This window comes from Pangasianodon hypophthalmus, chromosome 27, assembly GCF_027358585.1.
Source record: "Pangasianodon hypophthalmus isolate fPanHyp1 chromosome 27, fPanHyp1.pri, whole genome shotgun sequence".
In the NCBI taxonomy this organism is placed as follows: Eukaryota; Metazoa; Chordata; class Actinopteri; order Siluriformes; family Pangasiidae; genus Pangasianodon; species Pangasianodon hypophthalmus.
This window is the reverse complement of record NC_069736.1, coordinates 2,513,305-2,535,355: the sequence shown is the minus strand read 5'-3', so window position 1 is coordinate 2,535,355 and position 22,051 is coordinate 2,513,305. Positions and strand designations below refer to the sequence as shown.

Sequence of the window (22,051 nt, the reverse complement as noted above, 5' to 3'; positions counted from 1 at the left end):
TAAAAAAAATGTTACTGTTAGTACTAGTAAATTGCCTGATGTATAAGAGTAATAAAACACTACAGGGCTTCAGAGTGGTAACATTAAAGCTGCTACATCAGAGCAACCTGTTGTTGCTAATTTTCCTATAAAATCAACCCCACCAAGTGCATTATTCCTTATTTATTCATGCGTTATATTAACACTAATCTCAAACAGCGCCACACTTTACCACGACAAGATTTATTTTTTTAGTATTTTGCTAATTAAGTTGTCTACAGGACAGATTTTTAAACTGTCCAGAGTAGTGTTGAGGGAGAGTAAAAAAAAACAGTATTATAACATTTATTATCTCACCAATGAATCAGCGATTCACTGAGGAAGAACTATTTTACTCCAACTTGAAATAACTGTAATAGAAGCTACATTAGTGAAGAAGAAGAAATGTCTAAAAGCAATAAAAATACATCTGTGTACAGATGCAGAAACGTATAATCATGTTTGCACTGCTAATTAGGAAACTCCCACATCTCATTACATGGGTTTGATTCTTTAACTGGTATAAATTTTCAGTGGAAATGAGGAATACGTGTGTTGTTTCCATATTTATAAACCTGAGACATCAGATTTACACTGCTATTTCCTGAAAGCACACACACACACACACACACACGCACACACACACACACACACACACACATACACATGAACAAGAACAGCACCAACATGACAGTTCAAGGAAAAGCCATCACTACTCCCCACTGAACGAAAGCTCATTTCACCCCCTGCGGATTTTAGACAACATCTAACGCCCCCTGCGCTGATGCTAGAGAAAAGGTCAGCGCTTTTACCCAAGAAACCCGATATCTCCCATCAGCCCCTCTTTGACCAAGAGGCTCTGTTTCACAGGATTTAACACAACGCCTGGTCGCGTTCACGACGGATTCGTTTTCCGATTCCCGGCGGAGTTATGCATTAAAGCTCACGTCGGAAAATCCGCACCGAGAAGAGACAGGAAGTGGAAGACAATGTCAGAAGCAACTTCTACTGAATTCACACACACACACACACACATACAGAGGACCTGACACTGTAGCCCTCAGCACTTAACAATAACAGTAACATCGAACAATAAATACTAAAATAAGTTTGTTCGCTAACACAAAACTAGTAAGACCAACTTAGTAAAATACTGTATGATATTCATTTTAAAAGACAAAGTTAAGTTTTGAAATATTGTGGAAAAACAGTGGATTGAACCAAGATCTTGGAAAACACTGCAACAGAACCAATAAACATGTTTAAACAAAAAACAAACAAAATTTGTTGTGATTTTTTTTTTTTTTTTTTTTTAACAAACCATTACAGCATCTGCAGCAGATGTTTCTTGTGTCCAATCGGGTGCATCTATGTACAGTAATTTATTTAGTTTTCAGGGATTTTTTTAGCTGTTGTTGTTTGTTTTTTATTTATCCCCTCTGGTCTGATTAGCAAACTGACACTAAGACTTTTTTAAAAAAAATGTAGTCCAGCAACTAGATTTTTTTTTTTTTTAACCAGCATGGCATCTGTATCAGATCCTTTATCCAATCATGTGCATTTGTTTAGATGAAGGAAGATAATCAATAAGAAAGTTTTTCATAACCTTTTACAGATTGTTAGTGAAATGACAATATGGCTTATTCAAAATAAATAAATTTGAAATAAAATTTAAACAAATCAAATCAAATAAAAAAAAAAAAATACCAGGGAGGCTAACACATGCATCCTCTGAGACATGAATCTACCTACCCGCATCTTTTCAAACTGCTGCACGTGCAGCATCACAAGGTGGCGTAACACACATGGAGGAAAGCGCTATCAGCCCTCTTCTACATACATGAGCTCACAGATGCTCACAATTGCCTAGTAATGCTGTGATTGACAGGTGAGAGAGACCTCCCACCCCAAGAGCACAGCTGATCGGGACTCCGACTCTAAATGTTCCTACATACCTAATAACTCTGAGGCTGAAATTGTTTGCCATGTTGATTATACTTTAAAAAAAAAATGCACGCATGCTGGCTGAAGGAAACAACCGCGTCCTTCCCTCTCTCTTCTCATGAATAATGAACATGATGGAAAGCTAATTGCGGTCTTTTCCTTCTCACGTATGAGTAATTGGCACCCTACCACCTTGTTCCTCGACACTTAATTCATCTCCTCCCCTCAGCCAAAGATCCAGGCATCATTTATTGTCCTTTTTAAAGAGTTTCAAACACAGAGCATCGGTTGCTGCATGTTTGCTCTACGCCTGATTAAATGGGAAGAGAAATAATCTGAAAGAGTTTATTGATTTTTTTTTCTGTTTCATTGCTTTGAAAGTCATGGCCAGTGAAGTTAAAATCAAAGGCTGATTCAATATCGTTCAGCTTTCTATTGTCCATGATTGCTTCTCTGAGCTATTGACACAATTATACAGCCTCCGAGAACATTTATGAATGATAGTGCTTGACAATCTGTTAAAGCCCCGGGGAAATAAATCCATGATTGCTTTCTAATTAGGTTTATGCCAGTCTTGATGGCCACAATATACAAAAGTACGAAGAACTGGTGATTTTACAATGTCTACAAGCTTATTGTTTTAAGTCTGAGCAACCTAATGTGCAAATACAAACTAGCAAGTGAAAGCTAACCTCAAAAGATTAGCATAATGTGATAATCCCAATATTCTCCATATTTAACAATTTCCCTCAGGGCTCAATAAAGTACTCTATCTATCTATATATCTATCTATCTGCACAATTGTATACTAATTTTCTTAAAATTGTTAGCAGGCTAGATGTCTCACACAAAGGGAGGTCAATTCAATCTCAACATGGCAAAGTCATCCAGTGGAAACAAGATCTCGGTAAAAATCAAAAGCTGTCAATTATGTAATAGCTCGTCATTACCCATTGGATGGGAGTCATCTTCCACACACACTATCTGTCAAAGCATTACCAATTTAATTCGAACAGAAAACATATAGACCACATTTTGGCTAGACTGCCCAAGGAGCAAGATCCTTGCTCTGAGATCCATTCTTAGAGAAAGTTCTGATGAAGAATAAACCAGGAACAAGCAATATGGCAGACTAGAACACCACAGGTCAGGATATAAAGTGCATAAAGTGTCTGGGATGACGTATTGTCAAGATGAGACAAGTGGAATTACACATTAATAGAAAGATTTACAGCATACACCTTATCTCTGAAACATGGTGGTGATAGTGTCATGTATAGCTGCCAGTGCAACTGGTTCACTCATTTTCATTGATATCAGGGATGACGGGGTCTAACTAAATCCAGTGACATGTGCTTCATTAAACTGTAAGATAAGCTTCGGTGAAGGAACTGAGTTTCTCAGAGCTGAAAAGTGGAATATTTTGGAATGGCCTAGTCAATGAGAAGAATACAATGCCAAAGAGACTCATTTTAATTACTGAAGACAGACTGTTGGTCACAGATTTCAGACTATCATTGACTGGCAGGAATTTCTTTACGATTAAACCATATATTTCATAGATATAGAATTATATATTTCACTCCTGTAGGTGGGTCTAGCTCTACAGTCGCAGCTTGTTAGCGGTAAACATGGTTCATCAGTGTGTTTTTGGGGATGTGTCTCCCCACATACCATTCCCTTTTCTAACCATTCCTTGGCCAGAGGGAGCAATTTGTACGAGGTGACAGTGAACCAGATGTTTTCTTACCAACTTGGGACTCTTCAGTGCCAGAATATGTGGCTTCGTCAGATTGAGTGAGAACGTGAATCTGTCTTTATACACTGTCACGGTTCTCCAGTAAAAGTATAAAAAGTAAAGTCTCTTCTCCATACTTAGCTAGCTCACTAAGCTACAGTCGGGTTTGTTTATCTCAAACGCTATTGGTTGTTGTGGAACTCAGTCAAGCACTTCAACATGACGTCACTCCTGACTTCCTGTTTTAGAAAGAAATAGATCAACATACGAAGCTGTTTCATGGGGACTTTAAGTTCTTTTCTCCAGTCACTTTTTTCTCTCAAGAAGGTCCTGAATCGAACGGCCAAATTCTATAAGACCCAAAACCCAAAAACAGCACAAAACTGCCTTGGCAGGCAAACACATCAAATAAAGTTCTTCACAAATTTTTACAGGGAAATTCAAGTAAAAATCAGAAAAGTGAGATATGTGCAAGGGTAAATTTTTCATCACACCATCATTTCAAATAGAGAAGAGCTTGCACCAGACCTCCGATCTTTTATCTTACAGCATTAAACAGATAAACGTATAAATAAATCGATTTGAGACCAGGCTATGAGATCAAACAAAGCAAAGTGACTTCTTCTACAGCGGACAGCTTACTAGTGAACTTTTCCAGCCATTCATTACTGTTTAGCGGACAGCTAGCAATTAGCAAGGGTACGGTTTTGTTCAAGCATGGCCATCTAAATTAACCTTCAGCCTTTCTCTTAGAAACATAATGAATTTTTAACCATTTATAAACAGGACTTTAAGAACTTGGTCTGTAAGAAATGTTGTCTAATCTTGTTGCGCTGTTGTTTATTTATTTATTATTTTTTCTTTGGTATTAAATTTAAAAAGGCAAGCAAAGCAGACAATTTTCCAAAAGAAAAAAAAAAAGAACTGATTTTCATCATTATCTTAAATCTTTTATGAATCTGTGATCTGGTTACTTCTCCAGTTTAGAAGATAAGGCACAGACAAGGTCACGATCCAAATATTCTGTGATGTGAATTAATTGGAGCGATAATGAATGCACGACGGCCCGGCTCTGAGTGCACTGAAGAGCAGGCGCGATGCCAAGAGAATCCGCTTAATGATTTATTCAAGGCCATAGCCCGGCTGTTTGTCCACATCACTTAAAGGGATCTTCATCCTTCATCCGCGGGATAAAGGCCGATGTTATCACCTCAGTCTCCAGACTTCAACAACTGCTGGTTAAACTCTGAGCCGTACATAATGGGAGCAAACAAGGGCTCTTTTAGTCTTTTTCAGTTCAAACATAACCACATTAAGGCTTTGAAAGGATCTGTAGTGAAGAAAAGCTAAGACGTCAAGGATTTTAATATCCATTTTGCTATAATTGAACGCGTTTATGAAGACCAAAGTAATGATAGAAAATTATAATCATTACTTTTTTGTAATAAAAGAATGCATGATTGGATGTGTCTGGTGACACAGGAAAGAAAACGGTGGACCTGTGATGCTGTTACACTCTAATGGCTTTGGTACTTGTCCATTTAGTCAGAATAGTCGCTGCAAATCAATCCAAAGGTCTTCTAACTGATCGCCTTTATCCTATCATGAAACGTTTCATGACACATTCTGATGGGTGTGGTCTCTTCCATGACGACCCCACCCTCATTCACAGTGCAGAAGGGCTCACTGAATGGTTTGATGATTAGGAAAATTATGTAAATCATACGTTTTGACTGTCAGCGTCACCAGATCTCAACCCAACTGAACACCTGTAGGTTCTGTATCAATTTGGTGTAACGTGTTAGACAGAATTCTCCACCACCTTCTTCAGAACACCAACTGAGGGAATGTCTCTTGGAAGAACGGTGGCTGTAAGTCCAGTACAGTTCCAGAAACTTCAATGGCAATCAATGACAGGAAGCTGTCCTGGCCCTCATGGTGGTCTAACACCTTACAAATATATATGACACCCATTTTATGGTTCTCTTCAGTTTCTCTCATTATAATATAACCCACTGACATCTAAATGAATTCCTATCAGACCTGCATGGCCACTCTTGCCAGGATCACAAAATTTCGAAATTCTTTTTAATCTTTGCTAATTGTCAAGTGAGAGCTTTTCAGTTTTTAGTGTCAACCTAGACATATTATGCTAACTATCAAGCTGTAGTTTTCCGAACTGGATCATCAGATTTACATGTACTCTGGTAGAAAAAATGGATAGCTTGACTTATTGCATGGGAAAAAAGCTTGCTGTGTGGTTTTGTATATACGCCAATTCCAATCCACCATCTCTTTTGCTGTTGTGTAGCGGAATGATTGAAAAATGCTGTGGAATCTTTTCAGTCAGGTCAGATGGTGTCATGACAATATAATCTGTCCACAATTTCAACACACATTCCCAGGCCTTAATGGATATCTGAAAGAGTTTAAAATCACCAAGGACATTTATGTATTAAAAAATAATGAAAAATAAATAATTCAAAAGAGCTTCAAACAGGGTCCTTCCTGACCAAGGCAAACACAAACCAATTAAACAACTTCCACTGATATGCCAGCTTCCCTTTCCATCTCTCTCACATCTCTATCTGTGATGACACATGGGGCTACCTAGGACGTGATGGCCAAATTGCTTTTGCAGAATTATAAATGCCAGGGTCACACGGTGCAGCCATGAGAGAGTGGAGCGTTTAACTTTCGCACATGCATATTTCAAGATCAAGAGTTTTCCCAAATCAGAAAACCCACCAAGATTTATCTTCATTAAATTATTGAAGCGAAACATCACCAGAAGTGTTGGTAAGGTTATTCGAGGTCCAGTTTGACCGTCTGAAAATTGAGCATTAATATGACCTTTCTGATACTTCTGATCTGTGGAATTGAAATTGCTTCTAAGGTCCCAGTTGGATGCGTTCAGGACCATCAATCTCTCTTTAGCTTTCATCAGTCCTCATCATTGGTACTTGTGCTGTTCTGTGGGTAAATGCTTCATTTTGTGGCATCATTCTGTGTACTTTTGCACCATGGGCTTATAAACCTGGTCGTTAACAAAGTTTAGATTAAAAACTGCACTTAAGTCTAAATTAACTACACACTAAACCAGTGATTTCCAAACCTGCTCATTCCTGTGCAAATCGACCATAAAGCACCTGCTTAAAAACTCCAGCCGAGTTGGTCAAGCTGGTAGACCATCTTACACAGCTGGTAGATTATTTTTCAGCTTCCTTATTGCTTGAATAAATAACCCAATAAATGTATTAGCCTTGTTTTCCTCCTATTAAATGCTCTCAGGTACGTATAAGTCCCACCTCTGTGGGTGTGTATAGCTCTACAGTAGCAGCTTGTTAGCAGTAAACATGGTTCATCTGTGCATTATTGGCTATGCATCTTCCTGTACACTTTACCCCTTTCTAGCCATCCCTTGATTAGAGCTTATTCATTTGGATGGAGGTTGGAATTTGTGCAAGTTGGTGGTTAAGTGACTTTTTCAATCAGCATTTAACCAACTTGTAGTTGTTCAGAGCTGGAATGTCGCTACCTCAGTATTATCATTTTATCTAACACTCAGATGCATCAGATGTCACCCGGTGACAGCCCTGAGGCTCTCCACCACAACGACACCTCTGGCACTCGGCCTCGGCTCAAATATGCATGGCCTAACTCCAAAAACACATGGCGTCTTGTTGACAACCGGTGTGGGTGAAGGTGGAGGTGAGAAATCCTCCAGGCTCTTTGTTGTTCACTGTATTTAACTAGTTTACTAAGCTACTGTCATGGTTTGTTTAGATTTGGTGGGGGTGTGGTATATCTTAAACGCAATTAGCTGTTCTGTAAATCAGTCTGACTTCCTGTTGCAAAATGGGATATGTCAGGATACAGAATCAAATAATTTCTCAAGCCAATAAATGTGTGCAGGAGAAAAGGACCAGAAAAGAAAACCAATAAATGCTGTAGTAGTCTAAAGAGACAAGTGTAAGCTCGATTACAAACTTCTACTGTGCATATAAACCTCAGTAGTGAAAAAAACAAAGCTTCTCTATCAATATTGAGCTGTTATCCCAAAGACCTTACAATCAACTCTCTGGCCTTCACAGTCCTCCACAGGGAACCATCGAAACCAGCTCATCGGTGGCATGTCAATGGACCGCTCTCGCTAGCTCTCCACTCTGCCTGCGTCTCACTTCAGATTCGGGTCAACAGCTATAATTAGCCTCCGCTTGGCAGGTGACTTCAAATCCAACTCCCCAGATGCACTCGAATATGCCACGTGTCACTTTAAATGCCAGCGTTCCTACCATCATTAGCTTTAGTTAAGTGTCAGGATGAGGATGATAGAGGACATTGTAGTAGCACTTGTGAATTTGCTTGTTTGGGTTTCCAGTTTTAGGTTTCTAGGTAATTATGGACATAAATAATTTTGGCAGAATGAACAGATTGAAATACCAAACTTGTGGCCTTTAAAGGTGCCCAAGATAGTCTAGTTCTTCAGGTACACTGGACCGTATTCAGATTAGGGGCTTAAAAAGACAATATTTACACAGGGAAACGTACATGGATTCGGAGTCGGGTTATGCACATGCTTAAGTCAGTTTTCTTACTAATACATTGCTGCATGTATAGGCCACAACTCTTGCACAACTTCTGAATAGCACTTAAATCTGTAGTTATGTCTGAGACCTAAATACCAATGTACGCGTGTTCAATATTAAGCTCTCGTTACGCACGTTTAACACTGAATGTGTCTAACCATGGTCAATGCTAACACAGTCAGAGCTTCAATCTCGTTTTCAGAAGCTACCATAGTAACTTAGCCACTTGACAGTGTTTGGATGAGGTGGTGGGTGACAGTTAAAATCAGCTTTATTTATTCAACCGAATATGGCTGAGTTTCTCAAACTCATCGCAAAGTTAAAATCATCTTAACTGGAAAGGAGTGTTGCTAGCAAAGTGATGTTTGCTCAACCATTTAACAATGATCTTTGTGCTGCAATGCTTTTGGGGAACGCCGAAACACTTCAGCGTACCTCATAACTTCTTTAACAAGGTGTTCTTTCCAAAATGTTATTGCCAGCACAAGATCCAAAACCCACAGCGGCATAAAACCCAAACCCCTTTGATCCAAGACCAGCTAGCTGCAACTCACCTCTGTTATCCAGGCTGTGTTTATGATTCGCATCACATCCTCCTTTTCCTAGACTGTCCATGCTGCGGGTACCCTGGCTGCAGAAGTCCTCGTCCATCTGAACCTTCCCATCCAGCAGCTGGCCGGGCTGCTCGTCGTCTTCGCAGTCGCAGTCGTCCAGGATGGGCGTCTCACGGATGGCCATGCCGATGACTGAGCCGTGCTGGTGGGCACGAGGTGTCCGGAACCCGTCTCTGGACTGGGGTGGTCCGAGCAGAACCGAGGGGATGTAGTGGATCTCGTGGGTGGCCTCAGTGCTGGCGCTTTTTTGGGGCGCCCGACGGCGACGGCACCAACGCTGACGAGTGTAAAGGACCAGGGTGAAGAGGAGGATGAGGAGGAGGAGAGCGATCAGGCCACCCTGAGAAAAGGAAAGGAATAACAGATTTAGGACAGAATTGAGAACAGAAATAGTGGCCGACATCATTTTAGATGAGCATAATGCCCTTAGAGAGAAAGAAGTAGAGGGGTTATTTTATAACAATTTCTCTCAATCTCTTTCAATCTCTTTCGTTTCCAGCTGAATCTACTACTCCGAATCACTGAAAACCGAGAACAACTTGTCCTTCCTTGGTTTGGAGATGCCAAATGCTTTAAATACTTCAAGAACGGAGTCCATAGTAAAAGGCAACATATAAAAACTGTTTGAATTTGATTACTTAACAGAAGTAATAACCAGGAATAAGATAGGAAAGTCAGATGAAAATCACTCCTGAGTGCTTGGAATGACTGGTGCCAATGAAACACCAAAAGAGAATCAGTAAGGATTCCAAAATGTGAATCAGATAGATTGGAAAGGGTGATTGAGCTAGTCAAAAAGGTGTATGTGTTCCCATTTCTGTTCCCTGAACACCCTGAACACAACATACTCAGTTCTCCTCAGCTGGAGGGCTCGGAGAGTTCCCTAGTTCCCTCACGGCTCGAACCATTCCTTCATGCTTTGTCCTTTTTTATGCCACATCAGAGGCATCAAACAAACAGCCTCCACACGTGAGAGGCTCGTTGCAGAAGATACCTCAGGCTAGGCAATGTTTTATTTTTTTATTTTTAAAACCTTTTTTTCCAATATTATGCGTGTAAATCAAGACTCCTGTCACAAGAGTAGTAAGACAAATTCTTTAAATGAAAAATGGAATTATTCATTTTTCATTTTATAAATCACAAGAGTACAACAAAACAGCAGTAGAGTGGAAGTAGAGGCGGGTGGATGTGATCAAGTTTATTTATTTAAGCATTTAGCAAATTTATGCTCATAAATAAAAATTAATTATTAATTAAAAATAAAATGTAATCCAGATAACTGAAAACACAGTTTGAAACAAAAAGTAAGAAAATTTTACTTGAAAACAAACAAACAAACAAACAAACAAGAGTCAACCGAGTATAAAATCAACTCCAGAATTATTGGCACCCTTCATTACAATGAGCAAAAATTAATACATAAGTAAAGATTCAAATTAAAAATGGGGTGTGGAGTAGGAAACTAATGTGCTATTTTATACCACAGCAATTTTACAAGTTACATTGTTTAGTTATTAAAGAATGACGTCATACTTTTTATCCATTTACTGTTACATTTAATGATGTAGAATGTCACCAGGTCATTCCTGTTATTACATACATATATTATAGCAGCTATAAACTGTTATTCTATCATTTTCTTGAAGTTTATAAGGCCCAAAAAAAAGGATGCCTTGAAGACTTTCCTGTGGTGGAAAAATTTTACAGCTTTACCTCAGACTGTTACAAAGAGCCAACACTGGAGACTCCTTCCTTCAATGTTAAATAAACGTCTCCTTGCAGGAAAATTCACTAATTAAGAAAACGAGATGTTTTTCTTTGTTAAATAACGTCATGTAGATTACATGGAGCTGCTGTGAAGAAAATTAATCAACACCTTATGACCAGTCGGAATCGAGAATTGAACTGTACTGTGGTGTAAGACTGGTAAAATTTCTACAGCCTTATCAGTAATGGGAATACCAGTAGTGATGACAATTTTCATATCGGTCAGTATTTTTTATTTTTTTTATACACACAAAATGAACAAAATTATAAATAAAAAAAACAGGAAGTAGAGAACAAGAAGCAAACAAGGAACATTCTGTGATAAATACATTCTGTGACAAACACATCATTATAAATGCCCATTTCAAGACCACTACTGGCCACTGATGAACAATTTAACTTTATTTATTCCCTTATTTATTTCTTCTCTCGGCACTGAGTCGCTCACACCAGTTCACCTGTGAGAGGCGTGCTTTCTTTTCTCACTTCCATCCTTCTCCATCTCATGATACAGAAAAGGGCTAGAGTAAGATTATCAATCTCCGAATTTAAAAATTCCATCTTCATGAGCAAAAACAAACCTTCTTGGATTACAGCTCACGCACTGGCGGCTGTTCATAAATCACAGGCTGGTGGACGGACGTGCCTCACCCTGACTGAGTGCATTCATTAATCTCACACCGCAGCAGTGCACATGCTGAAAATCTACTTTCCTCTGAGTCAAATGCAGCAGAATGACAGCAGGAAGAATCATCACTCCTGAGGGTCGCAGGGGTCACGGTGTGGGATGCGTCGAGCTTCGGAGCGACGCTGTTGGGAATGACACTGATGTATGTAAAGAAATGAAACAGGCTGCAAGTGAAGCATGATGTAAAATTCTTTATAGACTTTACGCAGGATGAACCTGATTGATTTTGTGTATTCAGACGCCGTCAGCATTCTGAATTAATATCAACCTCTCAAACAGCTATAGCCTCAGCAAATTTATTTTAAACAAAAGCCATATTTTTTTCATCTCTCATTTTTGTCTTCACCCAACTGCAGCTCTGGCCAAACACTGAGCTATAAACGCACACAGCTCAATGTTTCACTCAACGTTTAAGACTTAATTAAGAATAAACAAGCAGTCTAACGAGGGCGGACTTCAGAGACCATCTGGCAGAGCAGTGATAGGTTTTGAAGGGATGCCATGACAGAGAACAACTAAACATAGACAGTGGAAATGACAGAAAATGCATCTTGAATCTTGAACTTTTAAAAAAATACTTTGGCCCAGAGCTAGCAGGAATCATCAATCTTATAAATTTTAATCATTTCAAATATCAATATGGGTTGTGTGAGCAAATAGAGTCCTTAAATATGGAGTTTTGGAGTTTTTGGAGGATGCACTGAGTCATGGGGTGATTTAGTTTTTTTTTTTCTTCTGTTTTTCTGCTTTATAAAAATAGCATGATATAAACAAGGAAATAAAGACTGTGTGGAGCAAGGAGTACCAAAGCTCAGACATAAACTACAGACAGAGCAGGCAATTTTCAACTGTTGTGTTTGTTATGATAATAAAACTAATAAAACTATTACTACTACTCCACCATATCTTTGTTAAATATAAACATGCTATTTAATCTGTTTATTATTATCCTTAGATTATGCCTTAGATTATGCCACAGTCTCTGTGAATGAACTGTTACTGTGGAAACGATACTGTTTTAGAACAAGCACATTAATATAAACCTGCGATTTCATAATTGCATGTACTACAGGTACTACTGCCAGAGCTGCTGTTATAGAAAATGAATCAACACCTTCTGACCAATCAGATGTGAGAATTCAACAGTTCTGTAATATGCCTCCTGAGGCATGTAATTATTTTTTTTACATTTTCTCTCTTTTTTTCTCCATCTCTCTTAATGTAATTGTCTTTCGCAGATAACGAGATGTTCAGGGACTTCACCGTCTCTCTCTCTCTCTCTCTTTTCTGATTAAGTATGTGCACATTTACAAATCTAATAACAGCAATAAAAAAATCAGATTTTGTTAATAATACATCCAGTTAAGTGATGTGACGAGTCAGGCACTAATTAGATTTCTTATAAATGTATAATGTACACTTATCAGCCAGAATATTAAAACCAACTGCCTAATATTGTACAGGTCCTCAATGTGCCGCCAAAACAGCTCTGACCCGTCAAGGCATTGACTCCACAAGACCTCTGAAGGTGTGCTGTGGTGTCTGGCACCAAGTCGTTAGCAGCAGATCCTTTAAGCCCTGTAAGTTGTGAGGTGGCGTCTCCATGGATCAGACTTGTTTGTCCAGCACGTCCTACAGATTCTCAATCGGACTGAGATCTGGGGAGTGTGGAGGCCAAGTCAACACCTTGAACTATTTGTCATGTTCCTCAAACTATTCCTGAACAATTTTTGCAGTGTGGCTGGGCGCATTATCCTGCTGAAAGAGGCCACTGCCATTAGAGAATACCGTTGTCATGAAGAGGTGTACTTGGTCTGCAACAATATTTGCGGTACGTGTCAAAGTAACATCCACATGAATGTCGGGACCCAACGTTTCCCAGCAGAACATTGCCCAGAGCATCACACTGCCTCTGCCGGCTTGCCGTCTTCCCATAGTGCATCCTGGTGCCATTTCTTCCCCAGGTAAGTGACGCACACGCACCAGGCCATCCACATGATGTAAAAGAAAACGTGGTTCATCAGACCAGGTCACTCTCTCCCATTGCTCCATGGTCCTGTTCTGATGCTCAAGTGCCCTTTGTAGGAGCTTTCGGTGGTGGACAGGATTTAGCATGGTTTAGCATTCTGACCACTCTGCGGCTACGCAGCTCCATATGCAGCAAGCTGTGATGCACTGTGTGTTCTGACACCTTTCTATCACAGCCAGCATTAACTTTTTCAGCAATTTGTGCTACAGTAGCTCTTCTGTGGGATCGGAGCAGGCGGGCTAGCCTTTGCTCCCTACGTGCATCAATGAGCCTTGGGCACCCATTACCCTGTTGCAGGTTCAACAGTTGGACCACTTTTGGTTGGTACTAACCACTGCATACCGGGAACACCCCACAAGTCCTGCCGTTTTGGAGACGCTCTGACCCAGTCGTCTAGCCATCACAATTTGGCCCTTGTCAAAGTCCCTCAGATCCTTATGCTTTCCCATTTTTCCTGCTTCCAACACATCAACCTTGAGAACTACCTGTTCACTTGCTGCCTAATATATCCCAGCCCTTGACAAGTGCCACTGTAATGAGATAATCAATGTTATTCACTTCACCTGTCAGTGGTCTTAATGTTATTGCTGAGCGATGTATGTGACAATACAATTGCTAAGTAACTGACTAATAAACCCAGTGAAGAACATAACAGATAATATTTTAATATGTAGGGCTGATTTTATGTAGACCAGGGTGAAAATCTCCAGTGTTAAAGAGGTAAAGTTGTAACTTTAAGTCTTCCAAAATCTTCAGGACAGAGGAGTTTATGCTTCTTTGTGGTTTCTCTGTGCATCTTATTAACTTCAAGAGAGAGAAAAAGAGAGGCTGGTGATGGAGCAACTGTTTATACAGTAGCTGCTGTAACGCAGGTGAGAACTGCCTCACCCCGATCCACCATCACGGCCTCGGGCTGAAGAAAAGCCGAAGAATAAAAAAGGTTCGACCTCCACTACAGACGTTATTAATGCATAACCTGAAGAAAAATGAAAAAATACAGTACAGTAAAGTGCTTAAAGGTATGTGTTCTTTCCCTGTACGCAGCATGCAGCTTAGCCTTCAAGTTCTCAAAGTTTTTAAAGAAGCATGAAGTGATATAAGAAAAGAAATAGAAGAAGAGGAAGAAGAAGAAGCATTCAAGTTATGCCAAAGTTATTTCTCCACTTTCTCACATTTTAATTACTAAATTCAAAATGCTTGACCCAGCTGCCGAGCTTATTTCTCACCGCATCGAACCATAATTCCCAGCAATATTATCATAATCACTGGAAAATTAACCATCAAGGCCAGATATGAAATTCCGAAAATCTAATAAATCCCAAATCCATATGGATACAAGTGAGGGTCCTTTAGTGATCCCACCTCAATCATCTTCAGCTGATTGCATTTAAGCTGTGAATATCGAGCCAGATTTCTATCTGAATCAGTGCAGTACGTCCACTCGTCCTATCGCTTCTCACTCCATCCTTTTCTCTCTCTCTCTCTCTCTGAACTCCACTTGACCCTCAGGATGCGTGCAGACATGTGGCCGTGGCCTTGCTCTGTCTCAGGGAGTTACGGCTGAGCATTAATGCTGAGATTCACAATGACCCTGAAGGACAGTCTATGAAAGCAAAATGATTTCTTTATATATATATATATATATATATATATATATATATATATATATATATAAATGAATAAATGACATTTATATAATTTATTATGTCATTTATCCATAATTTACATGTATATGGATAAATGACACCATCCTCATGTCTCATTCCTCTTTCCCTACTACCCATATTAAAAGATGACAAGAAGAAGAAGAAGAGGAAGAAGAAGAAAACTAATTACATTAAAATGAAAAATAAACTAAGGAAATAAGAAATAAAAGTTACAATTTAATGATGCTTATAGGCCATCTATAAGCTATTAATTGCTATTATTATTGTTACGGCTATTATAATTATGAATAATAATTTAATTATTATTCTTTTGTGCTGCCTTCTGTTTATCTTTTTATTTGTTTTTACAAAAATATGACGGATATATGACTTTCCGCACACCTCACTCTACTATTCACATTAAAAGAGCACGCTGTAATGCATCCATAATTATTTATGAAAATGCATTGCACTTTATAAGATAAGATAAGATAAGATAAGATAAGATAAGATAAACTTTATTAATCCCCGAAGGGAAATTCTGAAATATAAATATAAATTTATAGCAGTTTATAGATATATAAATTCTTTATAGCATCATGAATGTTAGGAATATAATTCTTACTTCATTATAGTTATGACTTTTATTTTTTTATCTAAAAGAAACAAACAATAAAATATTCAGGAATTTAGGAGTTAGCAGCGAATAATAAATACATTTTAGCAATTTAAGAATTTGAGGACCTCTGTCTGATATCATAAAAGCCTGGTTGATCCAAAAATACATCCAGCAGACCTGACCTCATTTTACACACACACACACACACACAATTAGGTTACACTGCACCTGGAGTAACTGCAACTCTGCATGTTCAGCAGTATTTTTTACGTCGAAACAATGATACTGGAGGAAAAATTTGGAGCTGGTTAAGTGTCTAGCATAACTAGCGTAACTTGGCGTGTAGTTGGGGTGGACGTGGGGATATTAGACAGCAGACTGGATCTGGGTTTGGGCACCAGCTGGGCCTTCAGCTGCACCCTCATCTGCCATGTATTAGGGAAAACACCCACAATGCCATTCTGCAGGAATACTGCTCAGCCAAGCATCAGCCAGGACATACTGACCAGAGTAAATTCCAATGCCATTACATCTTTCATTCATTCATCCTTAGTAGCTGCCTGGTCAGGGTCATGCTGCTTAAAATTAGACTATTAGCAATTATAATAACTGTGTGATTGTAAAAAAAAAAAAAAAAACAGTCCTGCACACATCTGCAGTTGATACCAATTAAGAACTGGAGTGATGTAGCTGAGGTTGAGGAACTGCCAGAGCCACAATTCCCCCACACACACCATGCTGACAGTGCTGGCATTTCGTCTGGTTTAGGTCATGCCCACTTTTGGTTTAAATCCAAATATAAAAGTATGACATAAATTAGAATCAAACTGGATTTTTTTTTTTTCAGTCAGAGGAATTATCTGACTCACCCTGTATCTGTAGATACACACACCAATAGTTGCACGTGTTACAAGCTTAGTGTGTCATATAATATTATAATTCACATTGGACAATAAATTTAGATTTTGCAAAAATAAAATTCATGGATGCAGAACTGGGGCAAGCAGATGATATTTAGAAGCAAATACTGAAATCATTACCATATTTTCTTTAAATTATTATTTGTAAATAACACTTCCTCTTCATCTCCTAACATCAAACCACATTTCTGATCCGCCCCGCTCCCTGAGTGAGCTGTCCCACTAAACACAAATAATTCAACTCTCTTTGTCCCTACAGACAGTAATTTTGTCTGATTGTAATCATAATTCATATATGACTGTGAGACCAGTTGAACTGCAATTTGTCCTGCAATAAAAGATTCAGCAAGAACAAAAAGTAATTTTAATATGCGTGCTAGAGGAAAACAAATGGTCTACCTCTGCGTTAATGGTTGCCAATTGGAAAATCAGGCCTCTTTTCTCATTTTCAGACTGTAATAAGATGCGGGTGGCTTTTTTTTCTCCCTCTCCTTTAATGACATCCCATGATGCTCCTTGTTTGCATGGTAACCAAATATAATTGCCTGATAATCATGCATAGTGGTGTGCTCATTATTGCTTGAAGTTGTAATCCTCTCTCAGCACCTTCTGGCATTTTTTAAACAAATAAACACTTGCGCGTGTAGAAAGTTAAAGTATTTTAAGAATTACCTGCAAATCTTGATATGTATACACCTTCTTTTCTAGGACTGACATGCACCAAGGCCATGGCCCTTTTACTGGGAATAGGCCACACCTCCTTTAGTACAACTGACAGGCTTAAAAGCCACGCCTTCTTTATTAAAACTGAGAGGCACAAAGGCCATGCCTCCTTTGCTATAACTGAGGGGCATAAAGGCCATGCCTCCTTCATTGAGACTGCAGATACAGATGCCATGCCTCCTTTACTAGAATAGACAGACACAGAGGCCACACCTCCTTTAGTATGACTGACAGACACACCTCCCTGAATAACACTGCATACAGAACGGCCACACCTCCCTGAATAACACTGCATACAGAACGGCCACACCTCCCTGAATAACACTTCAGCTACAGAGGCCACACCTCCATCAGTAACATGTGCAGCTACAGAGGCTACGCCTCTCTCAGTAACACTGCAGGTACAGAGGCCACGCCTCTCTCAGTAACACTGCAGATACAGAGGCCACGCCTCTCTCATTAACACTGCAGATACAGAGGCCACGCCTCTCTCATTAACACTGCAGATACAGAGGCCACACCTCTCTCAGTAACACTGCAGATACAGAGGCCACGCCTCTCTCATTAACATGCGGATATAGAGGCCACACCTCTCTCAGTAACACTACAGCTACAGAGGCCACACCTCTCTCAGTAACACTACAGCTACAGAGGCCACGCCTTCTCTCAGTAACACTGCAGATACAGAGGCCACGCCTCTCTCAGTAACACTGCAGATACAGAGGCCACGCCTCTCTCAGTAACACTGCAGATACAGAGGCCACGCCTCTCTCATTAACACTGTGGATATAGAGGCCACACCTCTCTCAGTAACACTGCAGATACAGAGGCCACGCCTCTCTCATTAACACTGCGGATATAGAGGCCACACCTCTCTCAGTAACACTGCAGATACAGAGGCCACGCCTCTCTCAGTAACACTGCAGATACAGAGGCCACGCCTCTCTCAGTAACACTACAGCTACAGAGGCCATGTCTCCTGACTTTTCCGTGTTAGCGTCAATGACTGAGCCAGATCATAAATACTGACACTGAATCATTGATTCAAGTGATTGAATCTTTACGAAATGTCACTGCAGTTCTGTTTCCTGTAACAGAAATGGTGTGAAGTAGAAATTGATGCAGGAAGGCAGTACAGCTTTATTAGCCTGAGGTGAGAAAAAGCTAATCTTAGCAAGGACACATTGAAACCACCTTCGCTCTATGTACCTGCTTTACCTCATGCTAAATGGCTGCCTGTTACGCTGGGTCAGTGATCTTCCGAGTGCAGAAGCAAGATCATGGAGCATGTGAGCAGCCTGCAGCCATAACCTCATTTACTCCTGGTGCAAAATGTGAATTCAGCAATGACGATCAAATGCTCGTTCATTTAGGTCACAGTTCAGAAGAAGTGGAACACCGATGCTGCCTTCGTGAAGACCAAGAACCTGGGATTTTCTGATTTTAAGGTCACTCAAGGAAGCTAGCACATGTTTATCTTCTGTGTGGGTATAAAAAGCACTTGAATAGCTTTAACAGTGATGAAAAACAATTGATTGGTTAGTGTTTTGTTTAATTCATAATCAATTAAGAGCACTGGGGAAAAAATAAACACCACAAACTAATTAAGATTTAAATTTCTCATATATCTTCTTCTATTTTGTGAAGAAGTTCCCCTTATTTGTTAGCAACATTGCCTTGTACAAAACTAAAGAAAGCAAACTTTTTAACTGTTTAAACCTGTTAATTAAACTTTAATCAATTTGAATTTGTATGATCTATATTTGGTGTCAGGTTGTGGTTTTTATTCATTTATTTATTTTTGGTGATGTAAAGAACTTTAAAGAAAGTTACAGGAACCAGAAAATCAACTGCTGGTCCCTGCTTGTGAAGACAAGAACCCAGAAATGTATGTCTTGTTTGCATGCACTGCCTCTGACTGAGTCTTCTCAATGTAGCTTTCAGCACTTGTTTAAATTTTGTCCATCTGGCTGAGCAGAAACGCATGTGATCTTAGCTACACCTGTCTGATGCTGCTGCTGCCGTTAGCCGGAGCAGTGCTGTCAGCAAGCGAGGAACCTGGAGTGCAAACGCCTTCTCCTCTCAGCAGCGCCACATCACTCGGCCTCTCCCGTGTTTCAGGCAGCAGCAGACGCCGTCACCGTCGCCATCTGATCCTCTATTGCCTTCTGTGTTGTTCCAGAAGAGCAGCTGAAGGCCTAATGCTGAATGATTCGTCCCCAGGCTCTTTGCCCGTCTGACAGCAGCTCCTTCCAGAACAGGCAGATTTTTCACTATCAAGCTGACGTTCAGCCCAGACGTGCTTACTGATCGAAAAAGATGGAGAGACAGAGGCAAGTGGTGGGAGAACAACAGCTTTGAAGTGCTCATGATGTTTTTGGGTGAATCTCTTGTCGTTATGGGCATATATACAGATAGGACATAAATATCATATATAGGACATATATCAATAATCCAATCAAAAACCCCCTTGAATCATACGTCCCACCCTGTCAAGAAACACTGTGTGTGTGTGTGTGTGTGTGTGTGTGTGTGTGTTGTATGTCTGTGTTGAGTCCCACTCAAAAATCTTGATCTTGGTTCAAACATGTATGACTTCAAACCATTTCAAGCTACACCATTTCAAGTTACACTGGACCATGTGCTATGACTCTCATTAGTCTGATTAGTCATTAGTCTGATTGCACAAGGTCTGTGCAATCAGCTGTGGGCTGGTAACAAGTGAGAAATGGCCCAGTACCAATTTGAGATGTGATGGTTGCAAAAATCTGCTCTAGGTAACCAAACACAACAAGATCACACTGGGCGAATTGGCACAGAGAAATCTTACACCCCTGAAAACAATTCCTGTTTCTGTGTCTCAACTGCATTATTTAGCTGGTTTACTACGAACGAAGCAATAAATGCTTCCCTTGTTCACCACTGTGGAAAACTGCAGTTGTTTCAGTTTCATTGCATTTTTTTAAGTTTACAATTAATGAATGAATTAATTACACAATTAAGATCTAGATACTTACTTCCATTTTAAATGATTAATGGCAACCAGACAACCAGGAATCCAGCCTAATTGCCCAAACCTGGATTCTCAGGAAGGTTTTCATCACCCACTATCAGCTCTGGCTTGTTTGTTAGGCATGTAATTGTCCTAAATGTCTGAATTCCTGTAAACTTACAAAGGAATCTATACCAAAATTTTGTATATGAACTGCTCATTATTAGCAAATTGGCCCAGTACCATCTGGAGAGTTGATCTAGTGCCATATACTATTGCCATTTCCTCAACAGCTATTTATTTCTATTGAATTACCATCTCTGTTTTCCCATCAAAAATACAACCTGGCCTGCTTCCTTGCTTTCCACCCGCATCCCTGCCATATCTGTGATCATCATACAAGTGGTCTGGCAAGCCAAAACTCCAGCAGCAATTAAGAGAGGGTCTGGGAAAGCAAAAGTGAGGCTAATGGCTTTGGTATAATCATGGTGCCTGGAGAATCCAAATAGTCAAACAGTGAGTGTGTGCAGTTGTCAATTGACACTAGAGTCATTAATGCAGACCAGCATCCCCATCTGCCATTGTTAGAGCAACAATGAGTAACAAGAGTCTCTGAGATACGCTTTGACTGCCATCCGTAGACATGTTAATCTGTGGTCTATTAAAAATATGGTGGAATAAACCAGTGGAAAACTATTTGCTGAGAAAAACATGGTATCTCAGAGGATCAGAGGTTGAGGATGAGAATGCAAGGCCAGGCTGGTTTGTGCAATGTATCTCAGGGACATTAAGGTTAATTAGCTATGAAAGCTTCCCAGTTTAATCTGTGTGGAGCTGCAATTATGTAAGATGTTTGGGATTAAGGGAGGAATGTTTACCATCAGGTGATGCTGGGTAATTAAGAGGTGAAACAAGTCAGTGATTAAACAGCATGTATGCAAAACAATCCAAGACCGGAGGTTCATGCACACAATTATTAGAATTTGGCGGATTCAGTTAAGAGGACACAAAAGTGTCAGATCCCATCCACTGTTGCCAAACTGGCAAATTTATCACTAGATTAGGCAACTATTTAAACCCCTTAAGTGACCATACTTCAGAAAAGAACCTAGTGACTTTTGGATTTTTTTAAGTGACTGACCTGCACCATTGTTCCCAGCGACCAACCACCATTGTTCCTGATGACAAATCACTGATGACTTTTGTTCCCATCAGTCAGATCACCATTGTTCCCAATAATCAATCACTGATCACCATCGTTCCCAACGACCAATCACTGATCACCATCGTTCCCAATGTCCAATCACTGATCACCATCGTTCCCAATGTCCAATCACTGATCAACTTTGTAACTAACTACCATTGCTTCCACCAAGCACTTCCTTTTTTTTAGTTTTTAAACTCTCTTCTTGGCAATATTTACAGTAATGCGTGAGTTATTCTATCCATAACCACTTCCTGTGTGTCTATTTCCTAATAATGAACATGATATTTAATCATGTTCATTATGTCTTAAAAGAAATTATAGAATTTTGTAATTTTGTAAATAGTGTGGTTTGTGGTGATATGACATAGTCGTGATGTTTCCTTCTTCACATAACGCATTTTGCTACGCAAACGATTACGATAATTTAATGAATATGCAAATAGTCGACTTTTCGGGCATGTATTAGCCACTTTCAACTGAAAAGTCTCAACAACACAGATCTCATCCACGACTTGACTGTCATGGCTTGCTACCATTGATTATTGTGTGGGTGGCTT

At 39.7% G+C, this 22,051-nt stretch overlaps 1 protein-coding gene across 3 annotated transcripts in view; it reads right to left on the bottom strand.

Moving 5' to 3' along the window:
* Positions 1-22,051, bottom strand: part of LOC113531323 (astrotactin-2) — a 371,532-nt gene that overhangs the window by 234,635 nt on the left and 114,846 nt on the right. For all 3 annotated transcript variants that reach the window (XM_026921980.3, XM_053230640.1, XM_053230641.1), the window contains one exon: positions 8,844-9,243. In XM_026921980.3, coding sequence (XP_026777781.1) covers positions 8,844-9,243 — 400 coding nt within the window. The remainder of the gene's footprint in view (positions 1-8,843; positions 9,244-22,051) is intronic.